The sequence below is a fragment of the Sus scrofa genome, chromosome X, assembly GCF_054392235.1.
Source record: "Sus scrofa isolate SSC_HxYL_T2T_F1_AM1 chromosome X, Sscrofa_HxYL_maternal_Yorkshire_Landrace_v2.0, whole genome shotgun sequence".
NCBI lineage: Eukaryota > Metazoa > Chordata > Mammalia > Artiodactyla > Suidae > Sus > Sus scrofa.
This window is the reverse complement of record NC_139401.1, coordinates 14948871-14965435: the sequence shown is the minus strand read 5'-3', so window position 1 is coordinate 14965435 and position 16565 is coordinate 14948871. Positions and strand designations below refer to the sequence as shown.

Sequence of the window (16565 nt, the reverse complement as noted above, 5' to 3'; positions counted from 1 at the left end):
AATCAGATTCACTCACTTTTCCTTTCTAGGGAAGGGCTGAGAGAGGCCAGAAGAAATATACTAGGGAGCTCCCTCCACGTGTAAAGAGTTTGGGAGACAAAAACCTCCCCATAAACCCTCTATTATATAGGTTCTAACACTTTAGGTGCTAGAATCTCACAATGGTGTTGCAAATCAGGTGTTGCTATCATTATTGCCATTGTAGATGGGGCAACTGAGCATGTGAGAAATGAAGCAACACCTCAAAGAAACAGGAACAAAAAGGAACAGAAAGTGACACATTTGAGACTTGAACCCAGTCCTACCTGGTACTGAACCCCGTGTTCTTAACCACAGAGTGATAATACCTTATTATTTTGCGTACTGTGTTCAAGTCTCGATTGTACCGGAAGTGGAATGTTGCTGAATTTTCACATGATAGCATGGTGAATTTTGATGAATTTTAACTGGTAAAATTTTTTATCCACATTTATAGGGTCCAGTTTGCTTTTGGCTTTGTCCAGATTAGAAGTTTTTCTCCTTTGCTTAGTTATGTTCAGCAGCAGCTGGATCTTGTCAAGTTACAACAAGAATATTTAATTTCAAAACTTTAGCTATCAGCCCTTTTCATCTTTGTCTGATTTCCTTTATACTCTGCAGCCAAAATTATGTTCTGAAATGCAAGATTGATCTTGTTCCTCCCCTACTTAAAACCTTATAATGCCATACCATTACTTACAAGAGAAATCCCAAGATCCTTAACCAGGCAGGTGACTTTATATTTTTCATATCTGCTTTTCTCTCCAGCCTCATTTGTCATTCCCATTTCAGAAAAAGATCCAACCATTTTAAACTATCTGCAGCTGGCAGAGTTTCTCTATGAAAGAGAATGTGGAACATTCAGGGGTTTAAATGATTTAGTAAAAATATAACCATAGAATCTGATCCCCCAAAGGCCTCAAGTACATCTCCAACATGCCCATGAACTGCCCCAGGTACCCCTAATATACTCATAATTAGTTAAGATGGTTTCTTAAAAATCTAGAGCCTTCAGTCATTAGTCTTAAGGGTTTTATTGGGTTTAATGGCAACCAGGCACCCAGGATAACTTTGAGTTGTTTTTGTCAAACCAAGTGGGAAAGGTGATTGTTGTTGCTGGATTCTGAACAGCTTAGGAGGCACAGAAGCTGACGAGGTATAACTGGAATCAAAAAACAGTCTTCTCAGTGGGACTAGAGTGGAAAGATGGAAGTCAGCTTTAATTCATTTTTAATCTGAAGTTGAGTGTTCTCTCAGCCCTGCAGTCAACCCACAGGCTGGATGGAGCCAGGACACAGTAACTTCAGGTTGATTTGCAGCCTGGTGTGGCCTTGCCACTTTATTAAAACCTTGTTAAATCCATTGCCAAAGCCTTTAAGAAAATTCCTGGTAAGAAGGAACAAATGGGAGCACCTGTATTGAATGTCACTTTAATACCTCCCAGGATCCATTAACAGGAATTTTTTTGCCTCTCTTGATGTGTGATGTGATGTTCAGATATTTGCAGTCTGCAGACACATGTGAGCCCATTTTAATGATACTGGATAGCAAAAAAAAAAAAAAAAACAAAAATCAACAGATACATTCAAGGCTTTCCTGAGATCAATACCATAATTACATTTTAGACCCTCCAGGTATTAATCTTCTTCATTCTTTCAAGAAAGCAATTCCATCTTCCTAGCATTGGTCTCTTAGAAATAATGCTTCTTCTCCATGGCTCTTTTGAAATTTTTTCCCTGAGGGAGAAGGAAAAGCAAGCTTTTCCTTTTCACCTTCTTTGCTCCTACAGCCCTTCTCTCTTCTAAATTGAATGTTCACTGATGCTCTAAAAAGCCTATGCACTGAAAAAGGGCTGATGTGAAAATGTTTTATAATATCAACAGCTTGAATGTAAGCTGTTTTCAGTGCTTTCTGACACTACTTGATTTCATTATTTTATTTAACAAAGATTAGTTGTGGTTTTTTTTTGTCTAAAATAATGCTAATACTATTGGTTAAACACTTGTTTCAGGCTAATGATTGTCCTAAGGACTTGATAAGAATTGACAAATTTAAATCTCATCAGAACTCTGTGAAATAAGTACTATTTACCATTAGGACTCCAGTGCATGGAAAGTTTGGAACCTTTACTCAAGGGTTCATAGCTAGTAAAGGCAGTGCTAAGATTTGATCCCAGGTATTCTTACTTAGAGCACCTTCACACAAAGCCACTAAGCTATATGTGGCTGAATCTGTATGTACCTTATATTGGGCTAGGTGCTTAGAAGACGGTAAAAATTAAACACACTTGGTGCCTATACTGGGTTGAGTAGAGTTCCCTCCAAATTCATGTCCACTCAGAACCTCAAATTGTGACCTTCTTTGGAAATTGGATCTTTGCAGATATAGTTGAGCTCATACTGACCTATACCCTGAAAACATTGATGAAAGAAATTGAATTTGATACAAAGAAATGGAAAGACATTCCTATGCTGTTGAAATAGAAGAATTAGTATTGTTAAAGTGGCATGGCCATACTACACAAAGCAATCTAAGATTTAATGCAAGTCAAAATACTCATGACATTTTTTACAGAATTAGAAGCAATAATCCTAAAATGTATATGGAACCACAAAAGACCCCAAATTACCAAAGCGATCTTGATTAAAAAAAAAAAGAGCAAAACTGTGATATTACCCTCTCTCACTTCAGATTATACTATAAAACTACAGTAATCAAAACAGTATAGCACTGGCACAAAAACAGACACATGGATCAATGGAACAGAATAGAGAGCCCAGAAATAAACCCACAAACCTATAGTCAGTTAATCTATGACAAAGGAGGCAAGCATATACAATGGAGAAAACATAGTCTTTTTAATAAGTGATTTCCCAGTGGAAAACTGGATAGCTACATGTAAAAGAATGATGCTAGAACATTTCATCATATCTTATATAAACTCCGAGGGAGTTTCTCTTGTGGCTCAGTGGAAATAAATCTGACTGGTATCCATGAGGATGCAGGAGCTGTGGTGTAGGTCACAGATGAGACTCAGATCTGGTATTGCTGTGGCTGTGACGTAGGCCAATGGCTACAGCTCCAATTTGACCCCTAGCCTGGGAACCTCCATATGCCGTGGGTGCAGCCCTAAAAAGGCAAAAAAACAAAAACAAAAAACTCAGAGTGGAATAAAGACCTAAATGTAAGACTAGAAAATAAAACTCCTAGGCAGAACACTCTTTGACATAAATCATAGAAATACTTTTTTGTATCTGTCTCCTAAGGCTAAAGAAATAAAAGCAAAAATCAACAAATGGGACCTAATTAAACTTAAAAGCTTTTGCATGGCAACAGAAACCATTGATAAAACAAGAAGACAGCTTACTGAATGGGAGAAAAATATCTGCAAATTATATGACCAATAACGTGTTTATATCCAAAATATATAAACAGCTCATACAACTCAATATTAAAAAACCAACCCAAGTAACCCAATCAAAAAATGGGCAGAAGACCTGAATGGACATTTTTCCAAAGAAGACTTACACATAGCTAACAGGTACATTAAATGTGCTCACCATTGCTAATCATCAGAGAAATGCAAATTATAACCATAATGAGACATTACCTCATACCTGTCAGAATGTCTGTGACCGAAAAATAACATATTGATGGGAATGTGGAGAAAAGGGAACTTTTATACACTGTTGGTGGGAATGTAAGTTGGTGCAGCCACTGTAGAAAATGGTACAGAAGGTCCTCAGAAAACTAAAAGTAAAACTACCAGATGATCCAGCAGTTCCTCTCCTGTGTATATATCTGGAAAAATGAAGACATTAATACAAAAAGATTCACACACCTCATATCTATAGCAGCACTATTTACAATAGCCAAGATATAAGGCATTCCTATTGTGGCTCATTGGGTTATGAACCCGACAATTATCCATGAGGATGCGGGTTTGATCCCTGGCCTTGCTCAGTAGGTTAAGGATCCGGTGTTGCTGTGAGCTGTGGTGTAGGTCAAAGACACATCTCAGATCCTATGTTGCTGTGGCTGTAGCATAGGCTGGCAGCTGTAGCTCTGCTTCCACCCCTAGCCTGGGAACTTCCACATGCTACGGGTGCAGCCCTAAAAAGCAAAAAACAAATAAGCAAACAAAAAACCAAGATATAGAAGCAACCCAAGTGTCCATTGACAGAGGAATAGATAAAGAAGATGTGTGTGTGTGTGTAAATGTGTATAGTGGAATATGTGTATAATCAGCTATCTAAAAGAATGAAATTCTACCATTTGTAGCAACATCCATGGATATAGAGGATGTTATGCTTAATGAAATGTCAGACAGAGGGAAGATGGCCATGTGATGATGGAGGCAGAAACTGGAGTGATACAGCTACAAGTGAAGGAATGCCAAGGATTCCCATTAACCACCAGAAGCCAGGAGGCAAGGAAGGATTCTTCCCTAGAGCCTCAGAGGAAACATGGCCCTGTTGACATCTTTATGTTTCTGGGCTCCAGAATTGTGAGAGAATACATTTCTGTTAAGCCACTCAGTTTATGATAATTTTTTACAGCATCCCAAGGAGACTAATATAGATAGTGCCCTTGAAAGTCTCAGAGGCTAGTAGGAGAATTGGATAAGGAAATTAGTAATTTTAAATGACATGATAAAATCTACCCCAAATAAATGGAAATATGTATTTTATCTGTCATGATAATTATACACATACAATTATATATAAATGTATATCCATCAAGCTAATGATTTAAAATTTTATTGGCATATAGTTGACTTACAATGTTGTATTAGTTTCAAGCATATAGCAAAGTGAATCAGTGATATATATGCATCAATTATATAAACGTATATATATCATTTTATATATAGTATATATATATCCATTATTTTTTTCCATATAGGTTATTACAGAATGTTGAATAGATTTTCCTGTATTATACAGCAGGTCCTTGCCAGTTATCTATGCTTTACATAGTAGTGTGTATATATGCCTGTCCCATGCCCCCAGTTTATCTCTCCCTCCCTGGTTTCCACAGTTTCCCCTTTGGTAACCACAAGTTCAATTTTGAAATCTGTGAGTTTGTTTCTGTTTATTAAGTTATATCATTTTTTATTAGAGTCTACAAATAAGTGATAGATAATATTTGTCTTTCTCTGTCTGACTTGACTTAGTATGGTAATTTCTAGGTCCATGTTGGTGCCGGTGGCAATATTTCAGTCTTTCTGAGTAGTAGTCCATTGTATATGTGTGCTACATACACCTTCTGTATTCATTCCTTTGTTGATGGACATTTAGGTTGCTTCCACATCAAGTTAATTTCTTTATATTGAAGAAGCAATATTATGTGACTAAGAGCATGGATTATGCAGAAAGACTGAGTTTGAATCTTTTTTTTGCCATAAGTTAATTATTTCATTATTTTTATTTATTTATTTATTTACTTATTTATTTTTAATTTTTTTTACAGACTAAAATACATACATTTAAATACAGTTACATTCACACAGGTTATTATATCATGGATCTTAAGAAACAGATTAGTGACTCCTTCTGGAGAAGTGGAATGGAAAATATGCTGAGACAAATAGGAAATTTATTCTATACTTTATCCCATTTTGTATGGCTTTCATCTTTACTATTTAGTATTATCTATTACATTTCAGTTTTTCTTTAACAATTAGCATTATATTAAAATTGTTATATTATGCAACTAAAATTTATAAATAAGAAAGCCTTATATACCATTAAATATTTTATACAGCATAATAAAAAGAATAACTTAACTGGTAAGAATAACAAAAACAATACACCCTCTGAAAATAAGTAAAATGCAAAATGCATAAATTGGTTAAAAAACAGTGTAACTATATAAATATGTCCTCACAATTTGTTACATCGTCTTGATTCTTCAATATAGGCATTACACCATTCTAGGTAATGTGATAAACAAGACATTATAGACCTTACATTGTACCATGGAGAGAAATGGTTATTAATAATACAATTGTAGAACTGTATTATTTAATTGTACAGTGGCATTATTTAATTGTAATTATCATAAATTCTTTGATGGAGAGGAAACCAGAATCAGATCTAAGAAGACTTCAGCATTCCAAGAATGATGTCAAATGACCCCCTTCATGGTGGAGTATGCACTTATTTACTAGGAGACATATTTCTTCTCCAGAGATTCCATGTTTGTGTATCAATTGTAGATTTTTGGTTTGCAGTTATTCAGAAGTTTTGATATAATAAGAGTCTATATGTATATGCGATTGTTTTAAGTTGTTCTCTTAATTGCAAGTACATCTCCAGTGTCCTGCATTTGTACCCACCTTTTCTCATGATTTCCGATTTTGGTGGTATAATTGCACGTGGATGATTTCGTATCTTTATATATACCTTTACTGGTGAGCCTTGTCATTTGTGGTATTTTTGTTTCCTATTGTGGCCTTTTCTTTTCTGCCTAGAGAAGTTCCTTTAGGATTTGTTGTAAGGCTGGTTTAATGTTGCTGAATTCTCTTGGCTTTTGCTTTTCTGTGAAGGTTTTGATTTCTCCTTCAAATCTGAATGAGAGCCTTGCTGGGTAAAGTCATCTTGGTTGGAGGTTTTTTCCCTTCATCATGTTAAGTATATCATGCCACTCCCTTCTGGCCTGCAGAGTTGCTGCTGAAAAATCTGCTGATAACCTTATCGGGGTTCCCTTGTATGTTACTCGTTTCTTTTCCCTAGCTGCTTTCAAGATTTTCTCTTTGTCTTTCATTTTGGTCAGTTTGATTCATATGTGTCTTGGTGTATTCCTCCTTGGGTTTATTTTATGTGGTACTCGTTGTGCTTCCTGGATTCGAGTGAGTGCTTCCTCTCCCATGTTAGGGAACTTTTTGGCTATTATCTCTTGGAATATTTTTTTCTGTCTCCTTCTCTCTCTCTTCTCCTTCTGGTACCCCTATAATACGGATGTTGTTGTGTTTTACGTTGTCCCAGAGTTCTCTGAGACTCTCTTCATTTGTTTTCAATCTTTTTTCTCTTTTCTGTTCCGCATCCGTAATTTCCATTAATCTGTCGTCCACCTCGCTTATTCGTTCTTCTGCCTCCTGTATTCTGCTGTTAGCTGCCTCTAGTGAATTTTTTATTTCAGTTATTGTATTTTGCACCTCTTCTTGTTTAAATTTTATATTTTGTATCTCTTTGGTCAGTGTTTCCTGTAAATTATCCATCTTTGCCTCCAGTTTATTTCCAATGTCTTGCCTCATCTTCAGCATCAACAATCTAAACTCTTTTTCCTGGAGGCTGAGAATGTCCTCATTGCTTAGCTGATTTTCTGGGGTTTTTCCTTTCTCCCTCATCTGAGTTATAGTTCTCTGTCTTTTGATTTTTATAGGTTTTTGGTGTGGTGACCTTTTTACAGATAATAGAGTTGTAGCCTCTCTTACTTCTGGCGCCTGCCGGCCTTGTGGCTGAAGTCAGTATGGGGGCTTGCTGTAGGCTTCCTGATGGGAGGGACTGATGCCTGCCCCCTGGTAGGTGGAACTGACTCTACTCCCTCTGGTGGGTGGGGCTTAGTCTCTGGATGGGATTAGAGGCAGCTGTGTGCCTGAGGGGTCTTTAGGTAGCCTGTTTACTGAGGGGCGGGGCTGTGATCCCACCTAGATTGTTGTTTCCCCTGGGGCTTCTCAGGGCTGACTGAAGGGTAGGGCCAGATTTTCCCAAAATGGCCCCCTCCAGAGAAAGGCAGCTGCTGAATATTCCCGAGAGCTTTGCCTTCAATGTCCTTCCCTCAGAGCAAGCCATATTCACCCCTGTTTTCCCAGGATGTCCTCCAAGAACTGCAGTCAGGTTTGACCCAGATTCCCTTGGAGACCTCGCTCTGCCCTGGGACCCAGTGCACGTGAAAGTCCATGTGCGCCTTTTAAGAATGGGGTCTCCATTTCCCCCAGTCCTGTGGAGCTCCTGTGCACAAGCCCCACTGGCCTTCAATGGCAGCTGCTCCAGGGGCTCTTTCTCCCAGTGCCAGGTCCCCACACGTGAGGGTTTGATGTGGGGCTCAGAACTCTCACTCCTGTAGGTGAGTCTCTGTGAACCAGTTAGTTTTCAGTCTGTTGAGCTTCCCACCTGGGAGGTATGGGGTTGTTTGTATCGTGAAATCGCCCCTCCTACCTCTTGATGTGGCCTCCTCTTTTTCTTCTGGAGGAGGGTATCTTTTTTTAAGGTTTCTGGTCCATTTGGGTGGAGATTGCTCAGCCTCTAGTTGTGAATTTTGTTGTTTTTAGGAGAGAAGTTGAGCTCCAGTCCTTCTATTCCACCATCTTAATCGTGTCTCCATCCTGAGTTTGAATCTTGGTGGTGGCATTTGTAAACTCTGTGCCCTTGGCAAGTTACTTTACCTCCCTGTGTCCTGCTTTCCTCATCCATAAAAGAGTTTTCTGATACTTTTGACATTTGTGGTTTCATTTTATTCTCACAGCAGCCTTGAGAGGTGGGTAGGTGGAGCAAATATCATCCCCATTCTGCAAACATTGCCTTGAGTCTCACGGCCAGTGCACAATGGCTGGATCTGCCACTGTGATGGTGGACCAGTCTCTCACTTGTGCTGTATTTCCATTTTCTCATCCTTCAAATGATGATGGCAATGATGATGATGATGCTTCTGCCTCTGATAGTGATGACCATGATGGTTGCCATGTACTGCAGGTTTACTCCATGCCAGGGGCTCTGATGGGAAACCATTCTTTGCTGTTTTATAGGAGAATAAACTGGGGCTGTGAGAGAAACTTGCCTAAGGCCACCATTCCTGTGATCACGGGATGATGTGGCAGAATGTATGTGAATGCAACTTGTAACTGTACTGGTGCTGCACAAATGTGAGTCAGATACAGCAAGAGCCCCCCTACTTACTGCCTCTAACTGGCCCTAGATACCAACTTAATCTTTCAACACTTAAATCAGGAAAATGCTTTCCTTTCTGTGTTAAGTCAAAGTGAACCAATACAAGCTCTGGTGTCCCCTTTTATCAAAGAAGTTTGTTCATGCTGCCTCTTGATAGGACCTTTTCACTTTTAGTCAGGCTTTTTGATGTTTAGATGATAATTTCATATTGCAATAGTTATAGTAGACCACACAAGGAGTGCAAAGGCTCTGAGGTAGAAGTGTGGTTGGTATGTTTAAGCACTGGGCGGGATGCCTGGAGGGAGGGGGCATGGGAACAGGTGGTGGGAGAGGAGAGGAAGTCAGATCATGTGGCCACAATGAAGCTTCTGGCTTATTCTCTGAGTTAGATGGGAAGCCTTTGGAGGTCTAAGGCAGAGTGACATGTTTGGATTTATGCCTCAAAGGGGGTTTTCTCGCTACTGTCTTCTTTTTATTTCCTCCCTCTTTCTCACTACCTGCTCCTAAAGTTTTCTCCTCAGAAAGCACGGGTAGCTTAAGAAATGATTATCCATTGAAATTGATCAAGTCTCATTGAGTTTTGATCCTTGTACAGGAAGGGTTTCCTAGCTCTTGATTCTGTCCTTTCTGAGGACCTGGAGCTTCTGATGAGGCTTCCGTCTATGTGAGGACTGACCAGCTAGTCTACTCCATGCCCAGCCCCAGTGCCTACTAGATGCAGGCTGGAGCGGCACATGCTTCACAGAGAGCATCTCAGAGCTTTGCTCTCCTCTCTGTTTATGAATCATTTATGCCCAAATAATAATGGGCTTTCTAAATGCTGGCTTGAGGTCTAAAAACATCTACTACATACTACCCTCATCTGGGAGCAAACTGTATTACTTGTTATTTTTAAAATACATGTGCACCAAAGTACAATATTGCATCTTTTCTCATATGGGGGCATGTGTGACAATGTGAAGGTCATTTTCCCTCCTTCAGAAATGGAAATAAATACCTTCTAAATTGAACCTCACTGGATTTTTTTGTCAACTCCAGTATTTTTTGTTTGTTTGTTTGTTTGTTTGTTTTTTTGGCTGTTAAATAACACAAGGTATTTACTCTCAGTGAAGATGTTCTTAACATTGTCTGCAGCATTTGAGCTATTTCTCTTAGGCACTTTCAACAGAAATATTCTATTGTATGCTGTCCTTTACTGATTTATTTTGTCACCCATGAGAGTAGGTCAGGGTACCATGACTTTTCATTTTCCAGGTTTTTATTTTCCTAGTCAGTGTGGATATAGTGAAAATATATAGTCTGAGAAATTAGGAAACAAATTATGCCAGATGTTCAACCTCTAAAATGATAGATGACTTGGAGGAGGTGTCTAACTCATGGAGCTTCTCATTATCATTGACCAAAGGATGGATATTGACTCTGTGATCTGGCTACCTTGGATGATTATTAGAATTGAATGCTGTTGTAGACATGGAAACATATGTTGGTATGTTCAAAACACTATATGAATATGAAATTATGGTGTATATTTAATTCTTCTATTTTGTGATCTATGAAGAGCATCCATTCCTTGAATCATTCAGTCTATACTTTAAAAAAAGAAAAAAACAAACCAAAATTGGTGCAAATAAGAAAAACTTTAAAGCAGAGGTTAAAAGGTCAAAAAAGAATATTTGGCAGATGCATGACTTATATTTGTTCCGCAAATTGGCTTCAGGCTTAAACTAGGAGATGCAAAAATCCTAAAAGATGTTCTGAAGAGGTTTTTTTTTTTTTCTTTTCCAAAGCTGCGAATCATATGATATACAATTTTATGCTGCATTTTGGTTAGAACCTACTTGATATTAATGGAGTAAGTGAAATGTAAAATGATATTCATTTAATCTTTATTGGAAAATTTGCTTTCAGAATTTGGCAGTTCTCTTCAGCAGCATAGATGAGGAGCTTAATGTTAATACTGTTTGGAAGGATTTTAAAAAATCTACAGCCAGTCTGGTTTGTAGCATCTGTTTTGGAACAAGGTGTTTGAAAATGCCATAAAGAGTCTTAGCCCTTAAGTCATCTCAATCTGTTCTTAAAACCAAGTGGTAGGGATTGAAAAATGTTTAAAAGGCAAATCCCCCAGTAATCCATTATCTGAAAAATGGTAGCAATAGTTGGTTACTTCTTGTCATTTCTTGATTGGGAAAAAAATATAATTTTGTCAACAGGCACAGCATATCCTCCTTCACCAACTTTTTCCTGGTGATAGTAATAATATTCATTGAGCATTTGAGCTTTGGCAGGTGGTGCAGAGAATGCATGGAAACATAACTGTTTTTTTCCAGAAGATTCCAATCTAATGAAAACTGGGAGTAAGTTCTCTTCCTCAGGGCCACTCTTGAGTATTTCCTTTCAAGTACCATTGTGAAAGAAAAATGTCTTACATAAAATATCCTATAACATTATAGGGGAAGTATCTATTTTGCCAGAGTATGTGATGCTCAAAATCTTTCTCTGAGATTTCATTTATATGACCCAAATTCAAGAGTTCTTTCCACCGAACGTGGACTAGAATTAGAAAAGTCGAGAAACTCCCTTGCCATCCAGAATATTTTTCCCAACCTGAGTGGCTGGCACATATGTTTAGAGGTGAATATTTAATAATTTTTCTGATGTAGGGACCACACCCTCCATCCTAAAATTATATGGTACACACTTTGATTAGACTTGATCTCTAGTTTAGGATCTTCCCCTATGGTGCCACCCCATCCCACCATATGTAGCATCAGGGCTTTTCCTAGGACACTTAGGGAGTCAGGCCCATGTTTGGGAGGCATTTTATCTTCAATTTTACTATTATTCAGTGGAAGGAAGAGAATTGAGAACAACCAAAGATCTTGCCTTATTTGTTTGGAAAGGCATGAGTAATAACACAGAAGAAATACTATTTTAGAAATGAGCCAGGAGTTCCCTGGTGGCCTAGCAGTTAAGGATCCAGCATTGTTACTGCTGTGGCGTAGGCTTGATCTTTGGCCTGGGAACTTCCACATACCATAGGTGCAGCCAAAAAAAGAGGAATGAGGCAAAAGCATGGCATTAATGTTGCCAAAGCTAGGAATTGTGTGTAGCTTCTTGCCCAGTGTAGTGAAATTCATTATAATACTAATTTTTATTATTATCTGTTATTGAGAATTTACTGTTAGACACCAAGTTAATGGCTTTACTTGCATTTTTCTCACTTTATCCTCTTAAAACTCTGAATTCGGAGTTACTCATAAGGTAACTTATACAAGTTAACACCGTTGATAGGTGGCTAAGCTAGTTTTTCTCTCTTTGAAATTCTTGCTGTTAGCCATTCCATGATATTCCTGTCTATGGAAATGATTCAGTAGTTGAGTAGATTTAAAAGGCCATAAATATCAACTTGTGAATCCACATCTTGAAAATTTTATGCTGGATAACTTTAGGTAAGGAAAATCAGCAAGGGCCAAGATGAGTTATTTCACTGGGGTTCTCAGCATTGTTTTTCATCATGAAATTTCATTCCTGACAAAACCAAGGTGGATAGGTAGACAGGGTGGTCTCTTAAATTTCTTTTCACTTTGGTATTTTATGATTCCTCAGTGCTCTTGGATCTTTTCCATGATCTCATATGAAATATCCTGTATTTGATTTTGCTCGCCATGACTACTAATAGTTCCATGTCTCCATTTCCCCTATTTCTGCAATGAGGATAACATATTTTTTTCTTACTTTTTGGGGATAATATAAGCTACTATTATATTACAACAAAAGTGTAATAGTTATATAAGTGCCTCAAGTTTATGCAGAAGAGCAGAAACAAAAATCCAAGTTATCATATCATTGTCATCTAAATCATTTACATTGAAAGCAAAAATTGAAAGACTCTTAGAGAACCTCTGTGGCACACTTAGCTTTATTGAAATTGAACAAATATTTTTTACAACCCCTTTTACAGCACATGTAAAATTTAATTATTTCATTATATTTTTACAGGTTGTCTTTTATCTGAGTAAGCAAAAATACGTCTTTTTTTTTTTTTTTTCTTACTTAAAACATGTAGCCAGGATTCAAACCACGTAGCTCTGGTACCAAAAAGGCAACGGGTTATGAAAATCACAGTACAGTTTTAAAATTCTTTAAGTTAATTAAGGATATTTAAAACAATATTCACTTGAATTAACAGTAGAAATTATGGATCAGTTGACATTAGGACTAATAGTTACACCTACAATGAGAGCAGAAATGGAAAGTTCAAGCTGATAGGAGCTACACCATTCAGGACACATCATCTCCATAAATACTGTGGCTGAGAGGCTGCAATGGCTAAGTCACACTTGAGCACTTAATTGCACATAAATATAGCCAAAGCGAAGAAAATGTAGTGTGCTAACTTGGATCTAAAAGAAAATGGGCATTTATTTTTAAGAGGGCATACTATCAAATCAATTTCACAATACACAATTTAAATCCCCGAATACATCCAGGAAAGAAAAAGAATATTAAAATGCACACCTACATGGACAGTAAAGTAGAAATCTTTTGTTTGTGATTGATATTTATCTTTTTGTTGTTTTCTCAATAAGTAGAAATTATTTATGACTCACAAAAGGTTTTCTCAGGTGAAACACTAATTACAGACATTGTAAAGAACATAGCTCAGGAGGCTAGTTTTAAAAACGAGGCAGCATTTTCCTGAAAAAGTTTGGTCCTCGACTAACTATAGGCTAGTCATCATGGTCAAATGGTAAGCATTTTCCTTGTATGTGTGTGTCTGTGTGTGTGTGCATGTGCATGCGCACGCCCACCCTCACACCTGCATTTGTTCTAAACTAACTTTTCAGTATCAGAATTAGTCAAAACCAAACCAAACCAAACCAAAAGACAAATAGCCCTCAAGTACTTGACCTTGCATATCATGTCTAATTAATGCGTCATCTGAAAGAGCAATGCTAAAGACTATGAAGGGAATTATGCTCATGTGATTCTGTAACACCTTAATTTTGTGCAAACAATTTTCCTTCATTGCCCGGATAACTTGTCTTTATTCATGTAGGTGCCAGGAACCCCACTCCCATGTTCCTCCCTCCCCCCTCCCCCAGTCTTCTCCTCTGTCAAAGTGATGTAAAGACAATTTCACTGTGTATTTACAAGCACAACAGTTAGCAAGAATGTCCCAGGGTCTGAAGGGCACATCTATTTCTTGTGGACATCTTCATGCCGAATGATCTTGTATGTGATCCAGTAAAAGATGTTGAAAATGAGGAAGGCCAGTGGGAAGGCAGCTCGAGATATCGTGTCAATCCTTTTTGCCCGGTCCACAAACTTCTTCTTGATGGCGTCTGCATCTTTGGGGGGTTGTGGGAGCTGGTTGGCAGGTGTGGCCTTGACAGCTGTTCCATCTTTCACTTGGAGGCAGTGACCCATCCCATAACCACTGAAATTAAAACGACTTTCACGAGTAACATCTTCTTCCTGGAAGAATAAAGACAGAGGAAGCACAGACTGGTTGTCAGTCAAATCAGATGGAAGATGCCTAAAATTCTTCAGAAGTGAAAGGATAAATCAGTTTAACTGGTAGTGTGGGAGGCTTTTGGAATGGGGAGTTCTCTTTCAAGTTCACTCAATTATTCATGGAACAGATACAATTTGTTAACTTTTCAGGCTGAGAAATTAAGGGTAAAAATAATGACTGTGGTCATTTAAATTAATTAAACAGAAACACCTATATTATATTCAGCACTGACTTTCCCAAAATCTAATTTATTAATCCACAGCTTTGAAGAGACTATTTTAAAGCCAAGTCCCCAAATCCCAACATTATACTCTAAGTCTATGAAGACGACCATTCACTCACTCATTCATTCATTCACCCATTCATTCATTCAAAAAAGTGTTTACTGAATCCCTGCTGTGTACCTGACCCTGAACTAGGAACTTCTAGTATTTGTGGCCCATTCACAGCCCACTTCTTTCCATTGATGTTGGCTTAAATGTCAATGTTAGATCTAATATTAAACCCTTAAATGTATACCCTCCAGCCCACTAGTTCATCTCAGTTATATAGCAGAAATTAAATATTCATTGTTTGGTGTTGAATATTTCTACCGTGGTTAATTTTTCCAGCGTCAGTTTTTTTACATTGATTCTTTGGCTGTTCGTTTCTACCATATTTAAACATGTGTCTTTTTAGCTGATGTCAGTGGTATTTTGTGTGTTGATTATTTCTACTTGAATTAGATAAAAGACTGAATAATTGTAACCTCATGGTGAAGAGCAAATACCCAGAGTAGAGACAAATGTATGGAATTTGTGTGTGTGGTTTGGTCGCAATGGTAGGGTTGAAAATATGGGATTAAAATGACTTAAGAAAAATTTAATTCTAAATAGCCATCAATTGAATCATCTTCTGCAGCTAGATTACTGCTTTCTACAATATGGTGCCACTGCTTTGAGTCACCAAAGGTATTGCACTCTTTATTTTGCCAGAGAATAATATTACATTAATTAATTTGGTTATGTTTTCCAATAGACAGCAACATTTGGTATTAATTTCATTTCAGTGTTTATTGCATGTCAGTTGTGCCTTCACACATATAAAAGATATACTGAATGAAGGAATTTTAACATAATAATGAGAGAGAGCCCAACTGTAATCCAGATGGTACAGGAAGGACAAATTTAGATCAGGAAAATCAGGCCAAAGCTCTTCTAATAAAATAATTGTGAAACTACTCCTTTATAAAACCAGCTTCCCAGTACATTTATGTATATGAGATTGCCCGGCACTAGTTGGTTCAGGATACTCTTATTTCTTAACAAAATATAATACGGATTTCTTCATTCAACAATTAATTGTTGAGAGTTGAGTCTATGGCAAGCATTTTGCTAGATGCTGAGAAACAGTTAATGAAGTTGGACAAGAGCCCTACCCACATGGAACTTTCAGAACCCAGTGGAGGTGGCCACCCTAAAGGCATTATCATGTAAGGAAGCTGGCTAAGAAAACCCAGCCTGACATTAGAGTACTTCCATGCACTCAGCTATATTGCCTCTGTAATAGATTGTATTAGACTATATTAAGACCTCAGATTCAAATATTAAATCCGCTTTCTTTCCCCTCCATGGCATATGGAAGTTCCCGGGCCAGGGATTGAATCGGAGCTGAAGCCGTGACCTATGCCACAGCTGTGGCAACATCAGATCCTTAACCCACTGCTCCAGGCAAGGGATTGAATTCGCACCTCAGCAGCAACCTGAGCTGCTGCAGAGACAGTGCCACAGCAGGAGCTCCCTAAATCTGCTTTCTTTGAATGATACATTTTATGGGTGCAAAAGTTTCAAATAGGTGATGTATTTTTAAATGTGCCCTAAACAGATATATTAATTGTTATAGTGTCATTGGAAGACTTATTAGTCACTAGGAAGAGGGGACTTGTTAGTCACATGGGTTATAAGCAGTCATAAGCTTCCTACCTATTGCTAACTGGTAATTAGATCTTAACCAGTAATGTGAGAGAATTAGAAATGGTGCCACCAGTCAGAATGGCCATCATTAATAAATCGACAAATAACAAGTGCTGGAGGGGCTGTGGAGAAAAGGGAACCCTCCTGCACTGTTGGTGGGAATGTAAACTGGTACAGCCACTATGG

At 37.9% G+C, this 16565-nt stretch overlaps 2 protein-coding genes across 51 annotated transcripts in view; one reads left to right on the top strand and one right to left on the bottom strand.

Annotated features, from left to right (window-relative positions):
- Nucleotides 1–16565, top strand: part of FANCB (FA complementation group B) — a 742096-nt gene that overhangs the window by 107469 nt on the left and 618062 nt on the right. The window lies entirely within an intron of this gene.
- The window catches only part of GLRA2 (glycine receptor alpha 2), a 177141-nt gene continuing 173388 nt past the window's right edge, over nucleotides 12813–16565 (bottom strand). For all 6 annotated transcript variants that reach the window (XM_021080517.2, XM_085008544.1, XM_085008545.1 and 3 more), the window contains one exon: nucleotides 12813–14387. In XM_021080517.2, coding sequence (XP_020936176.1) covers nucleotides 14109–14387 — 279 coding nt within the window. In that variant the 3' untranslated portion in view covers nucleotides 12813–14108. The remainder of the gene's footprint in view (nucleotides 14388–16565) is intronic.